The 16,060-nt window shown below is 37.8% G+C and overlaps 1 protein-coding gene across 2 annotated transcripts; it reads left to right on the top strand.

Annotated features, from left to right (window-relative positions):
• The first annotated feature begins 2,305 nt into the window (after positions 1-2,305).
• rap1aa (RAP1A, member of RAS oncogene family a) lies at positions 2,306-15,669 on the top strand. Of its 2 annotated transcripts, none has more exons than XM_066643600.1 (8): positions 2,306-2,427; positions 10,793-10,880; positions 11,023-11,091; positions 11,188-11,244; positions 11,424-11,564; positions 12,560-12,703; positions 14,272-14,402; positions 14,817-15,669. In XM_066643600.1, exons 2-7 carry the CDS (start codon positions 10,824-10,826, stop codon positions 14,359-14,361), a joined length of 558 nt encoding a protein of 185 aa, XP_066499697.1. In that variant the 5' UTR covers positions 2,306-2,427; positions 10,793-10,823; the 3' UTR covers positions 14,362-14,402; positions 14,817-15,669. The 2 variants fall into 2 exon arrangements, with proteins under 2 accessions (XP_066499697.1, XP_066499698.1); XM_066643601.1 differs by lacking the exon at positions 2,306-2,427 and adding an exon at positions 2,517-2,661.
• Positions 15,670-16,060: the final 391 nt, after the last annotated feature.

Genomic DNA, 16,060 nt, shown 5'->3' with positions numbered 1-16,060 from the left:
GAATCCCTGCCTAGTATATATATATATATATATATATATATATATATATATATATATAAATATATATATATATATTTATATATTGTATATCATTTAACTCTACATCAGTGATCACAAGATGCTTTTGATGGGATATATTTGGCTTGTGGACACTTCACAGTCCAGCAGTGACACAGAGAGGTTTAAAAACTCAGCAGGCCTCTTGCCTGATCCACACCACACAAAATAACACACCACCATGTCAGTGTCACTACAGTGCTGAGAATAATGCATCATCCATATAATTCCTTCCCGGTGGTGGCCCTAACCATTAAAAACAGGGTGAAAGTGGGTTTACAAAGTATGCAGAGTAACAAAGAGACTACAGTCTGTAACTGTAGAGCTATAACATGCAGCTTTAAGTGAAACTAATAAAATGGACAATGAGAGTAGAAACAGTGAGGTCCCTTAATGTTTTACATGATTGGTGTATATTAGAACAGCACTGGGTGGCCTTCTCTGATAAAGACTGCTATCCGTACATTTGTATGAGGAACACAGATATACACGAACCTCAGATGTTTCCTACTGTCTGACTCCATCTGTTTCCTCAGCTATATTTGAACAATGAGTAGCCAGGGGCTGTTTCTGGAAACTCCAGCTGAGGAAACTCCTGTGTTCCCTTCAGAAGAACACTTTGAAATCCCTCTTTATGCCAGTGTGCGTACGCCTGTGTGTTAAAATGAACATTGGTTATATTCAGAATTTATGTCAGCTGATATATATCCACCCATATCATTTGAACTGCTCAGCTGTTCTTTAGTTATAGATGGGCCATTATGCTTCTTGTCTACTTGGAAAATAATCTTTTAACATCAATCTGGATTTAAAAGTAATGTTTTTGCTTCATCCTGTAAAGTTGGGCTGGGACAGTGAGCTCATACACAACAGCTGGAGTTTTTAGACCCTGTGCCCACTCACTGTCCACTCTGTTAGACACACCTACTGTGTGGGTGAGACAATCGCTCATCTTAAGCTACAGTTTGTTTTGCTTATCCCCTAGTCCTTTATCAGTGGACACAGGATGCTCTTGGCTGATATTCTTGGTTGGTAGACATTTCTCAGTCCAGCGGTCACACTGAGGGCGAAAAAACTCTAGCAGCACTACATTGTCTGATCCACTTGTTTTGGCAACAATACACACTAACACCCCACCACCCACCATGTCATTGTCACTGCAGCGTTAAGAATGACCCAGCATCCCAATCATGCTTGTTCTGTGGTGATCCAGTGGGGGTCCTGCCCATTGAAGAGCAGGGTAAACTTGGGACAAATCAAATCAAATCAAATTTTATTTATATAGTGCACAACAAAAAGTCGTCACAAAGCAGCTTTACAGAGATCCGGGTCCAAGCCTCCTATGAGCGAGCCAGGGGCAACAGTGGCAAGGAAAAACTCCCTCAGCACACGAGGAAGAAACCTTGGAAGAAACCAAGACTCATACGGGGAACCCATCCTCCTCGGGTCGACACCGAACACACAACAGAGAACAGAAGTAAAAGTGAAATGATGACAGATGGAGGGGTTATAGTAATGTGAATGTAGTATATTAGTAATGAACGAGTCTGAGGAAGGAGAAGGTGATCAGGGATTCTGTGTGAGTTAAAAGTAGGTGCAGAGTTAATCTGAGATAAAACAGCATGGCCAAGCATGATAGTGTAGATGATACAAGGCCAGGATCTTGTACAGGACACACAGGGGCTGGATCAGGGCAACACCTGGAGAGTAGCAGGACATCTCAAAGCATGAGAGAGACAGGAAAGTCTACTAATGTCTAGAACTACTAATTGGTCTTGTATGGTCAGTGGAGCTGATAAAATGGACAATGAATGTAAATACAAGGTAGGTGTTCCTAATCCAGTGATCAGTGATCCAGAAGTCATGAATCTGTATGCAGAGTATGTAGTAGCATAGCAAATCCCATAGATGCTAGAACTTTAATAATGAAGTTTGTTCATAACACACGTAACACGAAATAACATTAAAGAAATGTAATTCAAAAATATATTTACAGTATAAAACAACCGATTATTTGTGGTTTGTCTTGTAGGCCCTTGGCCTTTGTCAAAATATTTAACCACCCAAAGTTTACAGACTTGTCTGTTCAGCGCTATATTGGATATCTCAGAAAATCAGAGGACTTCATGTATACAGTTTAAGCCACGTTTCCCAGTCTCACATCTGCTGCTCTGGCTGCGTGTATCAATAGTGAAGTCTGGAGTCTGTATTCTCCTCGCTCCTGTTCTACTGACACGAGCCGAGCTTGTGTTCTCGTGTTCTGCCCAGTGTGAGCGCCGTTGCCCTTTTAAGGACGCAGTGGGAAGCAGGAGAATGACGTTTTTCAGTGGCGAGCCAGGAGCTGCTCTCAGCGCCAGTGGACGAGACACGGTGAGTAACTCACACAACTTCTTCAGGTCACTCTCGCTCATCAAACCTGCTCGTATCTACCGCACGGTCACGGTGGAATACAGAATTGTATCGGACAATATTGGAGGGGATACGGACGGCTTTAGAAAACAAAACCAGGGGAATTCTACTGAAGCCCAGGCCGGCGGAAATGAAGCTGAAGTTGACTGTTTAGTCGGATTTTCCATTCCACCTTAAATGGTGCAGTAAATACAGGTTAGGTGGTGCAGTTTTTAAGGTAGACTGGAAAGTGGTTTAGTGTCGAACAAGCACAAAGTCCAGGGCGCTATAGTTATATAACAACTGGGCAGTTTAAGGTGGGACGGGGAAATAGAAAAAGAGGCCAGTGTGAATCTCGCCGGCGGGAGGATATCGAAGTTATGTACACTGAACACTAATGTTTATAAAGATCCGTTAGCTTTAACGAGCTAAGCTAACGGAAGCTGGAATATGGCGGCGTCAAAATTAGAAACCGCTAAATATTTACTGCATTCTTTTGGGCATATATTAAGTGTCTTCTGATCTAAACAGACACGTATGTCTGTTGTTGGCACACACATCTCTGGAAAGTGAGTAAACCTGAAGTTAGCCAGCAGGGTGTTGCTGTGCGACTTGGCTAAGCTAGTAATAGCTAAGTGGCTAGCTAAGTTCGCGGCTGACCGTGTTGATCTGGGTGTTAGCTCAAGCGCCCTGCTCCATATTTGTCTGGAGCCAATTGGCCAGTTTATCAGATTAGCTTAAGTTTAAACATAAGCTTTTATAGTGGGCAGTTTGCTATCACCTCTCACACAATCCGTCTAATCTAGCATACCATTGGTTAGTTTTACTGTTAGTATTAATGTCTTAAAACTGATTCCGACCCTAATGGCCATATGGACAGTTTCTCCAGTTTCCTCCCTGTCTGAGTCTTCAGTCTTCCGATTTTTCTAAATCCATCATGTTGCTTTCGGTCCTTATTTACCATCAGTTTTACCACTATCGCTTTTCCACTGAAATTGTTTATCTCATCTTATGTCCAAGATAAGAACTCTGTTTTGTTATCTAGGCTTTAAGAAAGAGGTCTACCTTGTTTTGTTAAAAGATTTGTTTTGTTTACTTTTTGGTGAACTCTCAAAATCCATCATCAACAAGTTCAGGCATCAGTAGATTTTGTTTTCTTGCATGGTTTTCGCAGCTTTAACATCTTCTGAATGAAGAATATCAAAAATACTAGGTCTGTTCCACAAAGAAGGATCTGTACCTTAGCTTGACAACATAAACCCAGCATTGAGGAAACCCCAGATGTCCCTCAGCTCTTTGCCTAGTGATCAAATTTGACCTGAGGCTTAAGTTACTTGGCTGTACTAAGAAATTCTGCTTTCCGAAATACCCTCACTCGACATATCTAACCTTCATGGATCTGTATATTTGAAAGTTTTCAGTTTCTTCTTACTTCTGCTTCTGATCTGTTTTTATTTCATAACTGTTCATAATTGGTAGAAGCGGGACAGATCTTTCATCAACGCTGTAATATTTGCAGTCTTTTTGGTCTTGTTTTCTTCATGCTGAAGTGAAGTTTCATCCATATTTGCAAGTTCATTGAGAATGTATCCAGTGACTGTTACAGAAATGTTACAGTTAGGTCTGATGATTACTGTTAACACAGTTGACCGATGAATTGATTCAGTACATACCTGAGTACTTTTCTGTGGCATTCCTTTAGATGGCTTATATTAGTCCTTAAAATTGTGAGCTTTTTTTAGCTGGGTGTAATTTAATGTAATTGTTTAGTGACACACTAGAATGTCTAGAACATAAGTATGTTAGATTTTGTTTTTCGAGGACTTCCACACACAGTCTCACACAGATTCTTTTCACACTGTCTTTAAAATCTGTTTGTGTCTAATGTCACTTTACAGTTTAATAGTTATCATTTGTTACTCCTTGATTTTGATGCCAGTTCTGGAATTGTAAGTTGGCTAGATTTTGGTTATACACTTCAAAATTAAGTAGCTCTGGAAGAACAATACCAGTTTTTTGTGCCAAAAAACTTGTGCCAAGATTTGCTCATTCCAGTGGACCATTGCTGAAACTGCACATAGCTCTGGCTTAAACATGAGTTTCGTTAGTGTTGTACAGTGCACAGGCCTGGAGCAGTTGCCATCATTATTGATGTTATTGTCCAAATTCGTGATTGTTTCAATGTAAGAAATTTGCCCTTTCCATTTTAAGACTGAAGAATATTCATTAATTTTATTATTATAATTATATAACATAATAATAGTAATATAATTATATAATAATTGTATTATATTATATGATTTATTATTATTTGTTGAATATTATTAGCTTCTTTTTGTCTTTATTTTGAAGCGGCGCTGGTCCCTTATTTTAAAGTGTATGTGCTGAACTTGTTTTGCATGTTGCCAACTGTAAGTGTGTACATTTTTTTTTTTTTTTCAAAGATTGTACTTGAATCCACCTTGAACATAACACTGACAAGAGGTGCTATCTTTTATTTCTAATATTTCCAATGGGTCTGAACATAATTAAATTCTTTTAAACACCTTGCTTCAACATTTGTTGTGGGTCTGGGTCATATCTCAGTATTTTGACCTGGCACCATTTATGTATTTTACTAAAGTGAATCCCCTGTGTTTACACATGTTGCTTGTGGTCAGGATCCATCTTTAACCACATATGAGTGTACTTTCATCATAGTCCAATCAGTGTATTTTGTGTGTGGTTCATGCAGTCAGGTGAAATCTGAACTTCAACTGGCCATAAACATTTAGGTGTAAACAACATAAATTTTGAACCAGTTTAGTCTGGTTTTTATAGAATCAATAGTTGTTGAATTCTAAAAATAATATTTTATGTGTTTTGCTATTATGTTTGTGGTAAGGCCAAGTACTGAAATTCATCATCCTTACATTGTCAACTTGCCGGCAAACTTGTATTCTATATACAATCCAAATTGTCATTAAGTTTTGAATGTCCTTTTTAATACCAAAATTCAGTATCAACATTAGTGGTCATATCAGCGCTAGTGAGACATTAAATATGATACTTAGCTTGTGATGGCCTTACTTAATTATGTTTACCCGTCAGTGTTTCTATTTGTAGTTCTAGCCCACAGACTCTTGGTCAGTAAACATACGCCCTTTCAGCAATTATATTCATTCCTGATTCATGACACACTTTTGTTTATTATTTATTAGAAAGTATCAAGCATGTATTGTTAATCTTCATGCAACATTAGGCATGGTATTCTGAAGAATAAAATTAATGCAAAACTTTACAGTATTGGCTCTTGTTTTTAGAATTGGTGGTTAGTGATTTTTAATAAAAACCTTGAACACACAACAGCTCTTAGGAATACCATTCTCACTGGCATTCCATACTGTGTATTGGTTACACAAGAAGGCGAGCCGGTCAGCCTGTCTCTTATTCACAAATTCCATTTTACTCTCAAATGCTAGGCTAGTTGCTGTGTCCTCTCACTAGAAGAAAATGTGTTTTATTGAATAAACAGGACTCAGGCTTGATGGGAAGGGATTTTCCTTCATGTTGTGTACTTATGTAATCTGATTAGTGCTGACATACAAGGGGAACCACCGCTGACTTTAAAATTTGTTTGAATATATTGGTATTTCTCAAGTTTGTTGGCATATGCCTGGATGTGTAGGCTTGTGTAAAGCTGTTTAGTTGTCTGAATGACCTTGTCTAATTTATCAGCTTACCCCTGCCAATAACTGGTCCCAATTGGTCAGGCTGTGATTTCGGAATAATTCTCAGATGATGCACCTGCATGCACTGCAGGGCTATTGTTTTGCATTTACTTTGGACAGCATTGATATGGACTTGTAAAAATGGACTTTTGGAGTATAAGTTAAAGCACTTTAAATTTCAGGGTAGCTGCCAGCACCTTTAAAGGTCTGTGGGAGGACTTTCTTCATGATGCTGTTATTATTAGGAGTTTTAGGTAGTTAATAAATAAGTACATTTTTTTTCTCTCTTTTTTTTTTTTTTTTTCTCAAATCATTTGTGACTTGCCTAACTTAAATCAAATGTGGACAGCTGACATCTTTGTTCTTGCTTAGCAGCCTTTGCTAGTTTGAGAGGTTCATTTAATTCTGGATTTTGGTTACACACACACACACACAGTCTAGTAAATTTGTTTTTACGGGTGTTAATTATTGTTAATGTGCCGATGAGGATCTTTGAATAAAAACATTTTACACTAGCTAAAAACTAAAAATTCATCCATTTGTGCTTCTGTTTTTGACTGCTGGAAACCAAGAAGGCTAGTGTAATTGAGACTGCCGTGTCATCACTGGGAGTGTAATTCAGCAGCCACATAACGCCCTGTGACTCACACCTCTCACGCTATAATATACTGTTTACTCATTTGAGTTTGTTTTAATGATAAAAGTGCTCTATAGAACACTATAGAAGGTTAATGATCTTTAAGTAGTAATGGAGAAAACATCATTTTACATTTGGGATGATCTGTGCTTCTTGTCAACTACTTACATTTTTTAGAGAGAAACATTCTGGCTAGGGCTGGATAATATGGCCAAAATATATATCACAATATATGCCTTAATTCTGGTTGATATTATATAATTCCGATATCGATATAAACATCCTCTGAAAAACTTGCAAGAACAAACAAGAAACATGAGAACATCATCAAACAAAAAACCTATTGGCTTTGTCAATATTAATATATTAATATATTTTTTTTAACTAAATATTAAGTTGAGTGCACTGAAATGACGACAGTGCCCTGTAGTTAACACCAGTCAGTGACAGGTGCTGTAAATAATGTATACTGAAACATTTTATTTTATTGAAACATTTTATATTGTGATATTGAATTAATGTCCAGCCCATTTCTGGAACTGGGATTATTTGGCTATTGGCACTTTAGACACTGGGTGAAGGGAGAGGGAGAAAGTGAAAGAGTAGGATCAAAATTGAAAATGCTGACTTTGTTTAATTTTAAAATTGCTTTGTGTTTAGTGAAGGCTTTTTCCCTTCCTTTTTATGATAATAGTCTATTTTCAGTTGTATCAGCATTTGGTGTTTCAGAAATTTTCCACTGGGCAGATGGAGAGTCCAGTTGGTCTATTAGCTAAACTACCTTTGCTTGATTTGCGTTCTTGACCACAGCGGAATTTACAATGAGGGCTTAAGGCAAGACTGTAAACAAAACACAGCAAAGGGAATGCTTCAAAATGTTTATAGCTCTGACAGTATTGATCAAATGGTTGTCTCTCAAACTGTGGTGGTGTTTCACAGCCAAGCTTCTAGAGTCAAAATAAAATTTAAAAAGTGTACTCTTCATATTTGCCTCAGCTAAAGCTAACCAGATATTCTATCAATACAACTAAATACATGAAATAAATAATTAAATATACAGCTTTCCGTTTGGTGTCAATTATTAATTACAGAATGAAATGGCCATTTCAGTAACTAAATATTTTAAAGAAATTTGAAGGGAATAAAAATAAAAATGAAAGTGATCCGCATTTGACTTCATACTTTCAACAGACGTGTCTGTTGATATACAATATTTATGTATGTCGTAAGAAGACCATTGTTTATGTTAGTGTTTCTGTTCATGGCTTTCTCTGTTACCTGTTTTAATGGAAGAACCCAACTTGCTTTTTCTGAACAGCTGAAGGAGGGAGTTGTCATTTGCAGCTGTGTGTTTGTGTGTGTGTGTGTGTGTCTTTAGAGTTTCACTACACACACAGGCTGTTGTGTAGGGCGTTGTCAGGGCTCTGGGACACAGAAGTATGAGTTGGCTGAGAGCACAATAGAGTCTGCATTGAGGCTGAAATATCAGTTATAGTAGTGCAAGTCTCAAAGTTGCTGAGCTGTCCTGTACAGTATCATTCCTTGTTACTAAGGCCAGACTCTATGGCATAGTGAACATTTTTAGGAGACATTTTAAAAACCTTTTCTCTTTAGATTTTTGTGAACAGAACACTTCCACTGATTCCTGAGTATACATAGTTTATAAGTTGTGCTGATTTATTCTTAAAAATATTTGCAATAAAGTATTCCATTGTAATAAATCAAGTAATTTTCAAAGTATTTTGGATAATTTCATATGCTGCAGTTCAATGTAGCTTATTATTTTCTGAAGGCAGCATTGCCTTTTTGTACTATACCTTGTGGAAACTTAAAGGTGGATATAGTACACAGGAAAAAAAGATTGTAATGGATTTGAAAATGGGAGGAGAAATTACACGTGAAGTGGAACTTGACTTTTTTCTTCTTCTTTTGTATCTGAAGCCAAGAACATTTTCCATGAGCTTCCTCTGTGCTATGTTTGTGCTTTCTCTAGTCCATTGCCAGTTTTGTCCAAGGCAGCATTGAGTATGTGAGGACTTAAGTTTTGTGTGTGTCTGTGTGAGTGAGATAAAGCCACATAACAAGTGCAGTTTGCAACCGCTTTAGTCTGTTTTTATCAGTGGAAGTAAGCAAGAGTGAGATTAGCCTCCTATTCACCAAATGGTGTGTTGCTGCCCGCTATCACAGCTGGCTTATCTCTGCAGCTGGCATTAATGCTGAGCTGCTGCTAACACGTCCACACAGAGATGCTAACCTGTTAGCACTTTGCATAGCTCTGATCAACCTGGTGCTGTCTAAGAGTTGAATAAAGCAGTGGTTGGAGCTAGTATAGTGATTTCAGCTTTACTTAAACTAGTATGACATTTAGGTTTAATTGTAACTCTAGATTTTGGTTATGTTTTGTGAACACTTGCTTGCAAACCTGCTTTATACTTTAGAATAAAGGTCAACCTTATCTACATATTTTAAAAACATGTACAATAGTGAACAATACAATTATACAATGCAAATTTCATTATTTCAGTACTGTAACTTGGCCTTATTCTGTTGTATATGTATGGTGGGAGCCTACATTTTTGACATAGATTTGTGCTAATATGAATGCCTTATTTGTGAACTGGCGAAAGAGGACAATGCTTGCTTCGTGTCACTCTGTCTTTGCTAGGGTGTGCATTAGCAATGCTAATGAGGTGTGTGTGTGTGTGTGTGTGAGGGTGTAGTTGGCACTCCCAGGGCTCTGCGTATGTAGAAGTGTCTGGTAACTTTTATTTGGGCATATTTGGTGGGAGATTGACCAATAGTTGAATTTGTCATGTAGAATTAGCTGCCTGTTTGTCAGGCTGCAGATCAGTTCAGTGTAGATACACACATCATCAGGGTATTAGGGTTAACTTGGCCGAATGTCATACATGCTATTTAAATTTTACAAGCCAGATACGTTTTATCCTTCAGCCACTTTGCTTTATAATTTGGATTGATGGTGTATTTTAATGTGCCAGAGTCAGAAGCTCACGGTCACTGTGCTTATATAGTCTTTGTGCTGCATTTATAATCATTTTCCATTGAACTCCCAATGTTTGTGTAGATATTCAGCAGTTCCTTACAGAGAATCATTAACGTGTGTAAAAATTGAGATATTTCTGAGTTGAAATGTGGTATCATGGGTTGTGACCATATTTAAACAGAAATGTTTTGTGAAGATGATGTATGATGTGTCAGGTTGTTTATTAAACTAACAATGTCCTACAGTAGTATGCCTGCAGCTCTGGATATCCTAAAGTCGCTTCCATATCACAAAGTAGATATGTCTACAGTGCAAAATTTACTCTACTACCCTAAAACATCAGGGTGTTTTTAAGAATTCCCTGTCAATATCATGCTCTGCTGCTTTCACTGACTGCTACATTTAGCTCTTCATCATTTAAGAGAAAGTATGGATGTATTGGAAAGTGAGCCACTGTTGTGGAATGATTTGAGCAGGGCAGTGAGTGAGCTGTCCTTATATGGTTGGTTCAGAGGTACAGGGAGAGAGTTTGAGTAGTTTTATGTTTATGCTCTCGTCCCCAGCTCTTCTGTTTTTTGTCATGTTGTTGCCTAGGAATCTGCTGCAAAACTCATCAAATGAACTGTTTTATTGGAGTAGCTGCAATGACACGCTTCCTCAAGTCTTAATTCAAAACTAACCCATGCATTTGAAGCCTGTGTTTAGCCAAGTGTGTTTGGACTAATCTGAGAATAATGTGATTCAGTACTTTGTTGGTGAACTAATGTTGGTTTGACACTGAAACATTTATTCTTCTCTTACTATCGGTGACTTGGCAAGCATTTACCACGGTATAGGTTTTACCCGTTGATTTGTGTGTGTGGTGTTTTATGTATTATTTATTTTTTATTTTAAATGGTATAATAACCACAAGAGGAGAGAATATAAGTATTTTGTAATGCAGATATATTTTACCAAAATCATGAATGATGAAGTCGTTTTCTGGTGTGTTGACAGGCTCTAGAGGCGAGAACAGGGAGACCCCAGCATGCGCGAATATAAGCTTGTAGTCTTGGGCTCAGGAGGTGTGGGGAAATCTGCACTGGTAAGAGAAAATCATTCATGAGTCATACAAATATTTATTTACATACAATGATTTATTCACCACTGACAAATTACAAGCATGTCAGCTGTTTATTTATACAGTTATTGATATATTTGTGTTTGCACATCTCTTGCCTCCACAGACAGTTCAATTTGTTCAGGGAATATTTGTGGAAAAATATGACCCCACAATAGAAGACTCGTATAGGAAGGTAAGACAAACCAAAGGGAACAGTAACTTTGGCAAAGCAAATATAATCTTGTTTAGGGATTGTCTAATAACTCTCTCTGTTTCTCTCTCTCTCTAGCAAGTAGAAGTGGACAGCCAACAATGCATGCTAGAAATTCTTGACACAGCAGGCACAGTAAGTACAGATTGGATTAGTGTGTGTGTGTGTGTGTGTATATATATATATATATATATATGTATACAGATGTAGTTTACACTAAGAATAAATAATAGTGCATATGGGCATATATGACTTTTGGATTCACTACTAAAGAAGTATTAATGTATTTTTTTTGTATTTGTGTGGTGCTATAGGAGCAGTTCACGGCAATGAGGGACTTGTATATGAAGAATGGGCAAGGCTTCGCTCTCGTCTATTCCATCACAGCACAGTCCACATTTAATGACCTCCAAGACCTGAGAGAACAGATCTTACGGGTTAAAGATACAGAGGACGTGAGTGTCATTGATGCATTTTTACTTTTATATGTACCACAATAACACAAAGTGATACTGATACTGAAGAACTAACCGTAGGGATGGAAGCCATGTCAGCATGGGGTGACCTTCACCTATGGTATGGATTGTGCTGTGGGTGTAAGCAGTATAACAGTGCTGTAAATCGTTGAGTTGCAAATGTCTACCCAATCCGGGTCCCCTGGTCAGATTGCGCTGTGCATGTGCACATATTCCTGGTACAGATCTGGCAGTGGACGCGAATCAGGTAGCAACAGTATCTGTTGCAGGTATAATTCCTTTTTATTTATTTATTTATTTATACAAACAAATATTTCATAAATATGTTTAGAGTATTAAAAATCAAGTCATCCATGCTGCTATAAATATTAGGTAAAATTCTATACTTTATTATTATACGGAATCATGCACTTCTGAGCTTGTTGACAGTCTTGCAGGAAACTATCAAACCAAATGTCTGGGAGTCACAGGCTGGACACACTAGCAATGTATCTAGTACACAGGAATACAGTGCATGTAATGTAAAAACAGCAGACTGTAGTTACCATTTTATGACACTACTTGTGAACTTTTCATAGTTCATGAAGAAATTGTTTAGCCATTGAGGTTACATTTATAGTCTTTATTACACTTAATATTGGTCTTAGTCTGGTGCAATGTAACTACATTTCCTACTGCTTTCCTGCTCCCTGAACTGACAAATATTAAGATGAAAAGGATGGTATCCTCCACTACTGTGCACAAAGAATTAACTCCACCTTAGCAACCTGTTCAGTGCATCCACACTGGGTGGGTTCCACTTACAGCATTTGATGCTACTCTCTTTGAAAAGCATTGGAGATGAAGCCTTTTTTCCCCCTCTCCCCCCTTTGTGTGTGTGGTCTGTCAGAAGTGTGTTAAATTGGAGCTTTGGTATTCAGCTTTGGTTTATGTCTGAAAATTGAGCTCATGATTGTGATTATCTCTGCCTGCAGGTGCCAATGATTCTAGTGGGGAACAAGTGTGATCTGGAGGACGAGAGGGTTGTGGGGAAGGAGCAAGGACAGAATCTTGCTCGCCAGTGGAATAACTGTGCCTTTCTAGAATCCTCTGCCAAATCAAAGATCAATGTCAATGAGGTGAGTTGGCTCACTATACATTTACAGTCGTCATGGGGTGGGGGGAACACCCTCTTAGAATTCTGCGGTTTGACATCAGGACCTAATAAAACAGGTCCTTAGGAGGTCTTATAATTAGGTAAATAACCTCATATGAACAAGTGTGAAAGATCGTTCACAAGTCGAAAAAATTCAAGATGGTTGCCCAGGAGTGAACGTTCCAGCAAATTCACCCTGAGGTCATCCTGTGATGCAATTGTGGGGGGGGGAACAAAATTGAGAATTACATCTCAGACTCTCTTCAGGGCTTAGTTAGCACGCTCAATGTTCAGGTTAATTACAGTTCAATAAGAATAATACAATTTGGCTTTTATGGAAAGGTTACAAGGAGGAAAAAAAAAACACTTCTTTCTCAAAAGAACATGGCAGCATGTTGGAAGGTTGCCAAAATGCATCTGAACAAGACATTTTTAACAATGTACTTTGGTCAGACGAGAGACCAAAGTGGTGGACTGTATTGCACAGCACCAGGTTTGGCAGAAACCAAGATCAGCACCAACACTTCATCTCAAATGTTAAGCATGGTGGTGGAGGGGTGATAATTGGGGCTTGCTTTGAAGCCACAGGGTCTGTGCACCTTGTAGTCGTTAAAGAACTCCTCTGTATACCAAAGTATTTTAGAGTCATAAACCTCAGTGAACTGAAGCAGTATTGCAAAGAAGTATGGTCCAAAATCTTAGCAGAGATATGTGAGAGACTAGTGAGGTAATACAGAACAATGTTTCAACAAGCTGTTGATTCATCGAGTGGAGTGTGCTTAGTTTTTCTCACATGGTTTCTCCATCTTGGCTTAATTTATGTTAAACAACGAAATGGTGGAGACTCTTGTGTGTGGTTGATTTTTTTTTTTTTTTTTTTTTTTTTTTTTTTTTTTTTTTTTTTTTTTTTTTGGATGTTGTATTTACCTAATTTGTGTGTGTGTGTGTGTTCGATGTAAACCATACATACATCCTACACTAGGCTGGTATTTGGTACAGTTGCAAAATATTCTTATATCAATATTGTCCAATAATCTGATTTCTGGTTTGAAAATATTTGCTTTCCTCCATTGGAACTGGTCTATAATTCCTTTCAAGTTTACAATTTATCTGCTCTTATAAAACTAAATTAGTTTGCTGTTACTTCATTCATTCATTCATTATCTGTAAGCACTTATCCAGTTCAGGGTCGCGGTGGGTCCAGAGCCTACCTGGAATCATTGGGTGCAAGACGGGAATACACCCTGGAGGGGGCGCCAGTCCTTCACAGGGCAGCACAGACATTCACTCACACACTCACACTTTTGAGTCACCAATCCACCTACCAACGTGTGTTTTTGGACTGTGGGGAGGAAACCGGAGCACCAGGAGGAAAACCCACGCGGACACTGGGAGAACACAAACTCCTCACAGACAGTCACGCAGAGTGGGAATCAAACCCACAACCTCCAGGTCGCTGGAGCTGTGTGACTGGGACACTACCTGCTGCACCACCGTGCCGCCTGGTTTGCTGTTATTTAAGTCTTACAATTGTCTCTCTTTCGCCAACAGATCTTCTATGACCTGGTCAGACAGATCAATAGAAAAACGCCGGTGGAAAAGAAGAAAACCAAGAAGAAGTCTAACTGCACACTGCTCTAAAACACACACACACACCCACCCCAGCAGCAGCTCTGAGCCAGGTAATTACTAAAGTCCAAGGATGTGTGAGGAATATTTTAATAAAATGTAGGTTTCATGTAGAATATTCAGTTGGACTGCTCTAAACACACAGCCTCTTTTGGGACAATTGCTTTTACCTTTTAAGTGCAATCCTGGTAAAGACACCTACCATGTTGCTACAGGAAATGTTTCTTGCCATTACTTAAGGGTCATAAATTCATTTCTGAAGTGTTTTTAAGGCCTCAACAGTATATTTCATTATTCATGTATTGAAAAGTTGTATAGCTGCAAAACCATAGCACCTCCTTCTGGTAATGGTAGGATAATCATTTTTTTTAAACTTATATAGAAGTAATGTTTAAATGATGATTTTAATTGGAAGCCAGAAGTACATCAATCTTTCTTTCTTTTTCTTTTTGTCTCTTTTCTTCTAGAATGCTGAAATGAAGACCTGTTGCCCGACTGGCCAGCATTCCAGCCCTATTCAAGTTATTGGACACAGTGTTGGCAAAGGCAGAAAATAACTAAGGTTTATTATTATTCCTTGGTTTACAGAAAGGAGTGAACAAGAGAAAGAGAAGTTTGCTTTCTCACATGCTCACATTTCTGCTTTTCCTTCCCAAAAAAACCCTCCCCCCACTTCCTTTTTCACCCTCAAAGAAATTATTTGAATTTCTAGGGAGCTAACAATTTTTACAATCTCTATTTGTAAAGAAGGACTATAGAAACGGAAATATTACATGTTCATGTCGGGGATGTGAATAATATGCTGTTCATTAATACCATCAGCAAGCATGGCCACATCTAAAAAAGAATCATATTAATGTTTGCAAAATCAAATCGTGTTACAATTACAGCTTTTTTTTTTGCCCCACCTGTTTGTGACAATGTCTCTGACTCTTGCTAATCTTCACTCCAGAAGTAGGTCGGCGGCCTCGTGTGGGTTTTCCCTTCATTCATCTGGACCAGCTCCTTAAATAACGTTTTTGCTTGAGTGACTTTGTTTTATATTTGAAGTCTCGAAGCTTTCATATTTCCCATAATATATTCTAATTCCATTTTTTTTATTTTATTTTTTTGTTTTGCATAGAGAAGCTTCGAAAAAAAAAATGGTTCTTTTATTTGAGAGATGGGGAGAAATAACAAATGGCCTTCTGTGTCTCTCATGATGAAAAAAAAAATATATTGTACTAAAACCAACTCTAATATTTCTTGTGTTCTGTCACTGAAAGTGGTAATAATTTTCCAACTTTTATGAACGATTAAATTTTAGTACATTTTCATTAATTTTTTGGTCTTTTGTATTTTGTTTTAAGCTTTTGCTCAGACGTGGATTGTTAGGTCATCCATTTTGTGCCTGTCCAGGAGAAGAATGAAATCAGGCCTGGTGTTGACTTGGTGTTGACTTCTCCAATTAGAGCCCGTTTGTAAAGAACTGAAGCACCATATGAAGTAAAGCAAAAAATAATCTTAACAGCTTTTCATTTAATTTCCTCCATGTTTTTTTTCTGTAGTTGTCATGGTGACACTAGGTGCGTTTGTCTGGCTTTTAATTTTAAGATTTTTTTTCCCCTTTTTATCCCCCTTGATTTTTTTTGTTTTTTAAATTTAATTTAAATAAATGTATTTCATATTGATTTGGGTGTTTCTTATAAATGACATTTTCACATTTGGAATT

Source organism: Hoplias malabaricus, chromosome 14 (assembly GCF_029633855.1).
Source record: "Hoplias malabaricus isolate fHopMal1 chromosome 14, fHopMal1.hap1, whole genome shotgun sequence".
NCBI classification, from domain to species: domain Eukaryota; kingdom Metazoa; phylum Chordata; class Actinopteri; order Characiformes; family Erythrinidae; genus Hoplias; species Hoplias malabaricus.
Note: the sequence above shows the minus strand (reverse complement) of the source record. Positions and strands in the feature narration are given on the sequence as shown.

Bases quoted from the DNA above. Each gene is read 5' to 3' on its own strand.
- rap1aa (XM_066643600.1), top strand. From the start codon at position 10,824: ATGCGCGAATATAAGCTTGTAGTCTTGGGCTCAGGAGGTGTGGGGAAA. The intron at 10,881-11,022 runs GTAAGAGAAAAT...TTGCCTCCACAG, and splicing joins GTGTGGGGAAATCTGCACTG to ACAGTTCAATTTGTTCAGGG. The intron at 11,245-11,423 runs GTAAGTACAGAT...GTGGTGCTATAG, and splicing joins TTCTTGACACAGCAGGCACA to GAGCAGTTCACGGCAATGAG.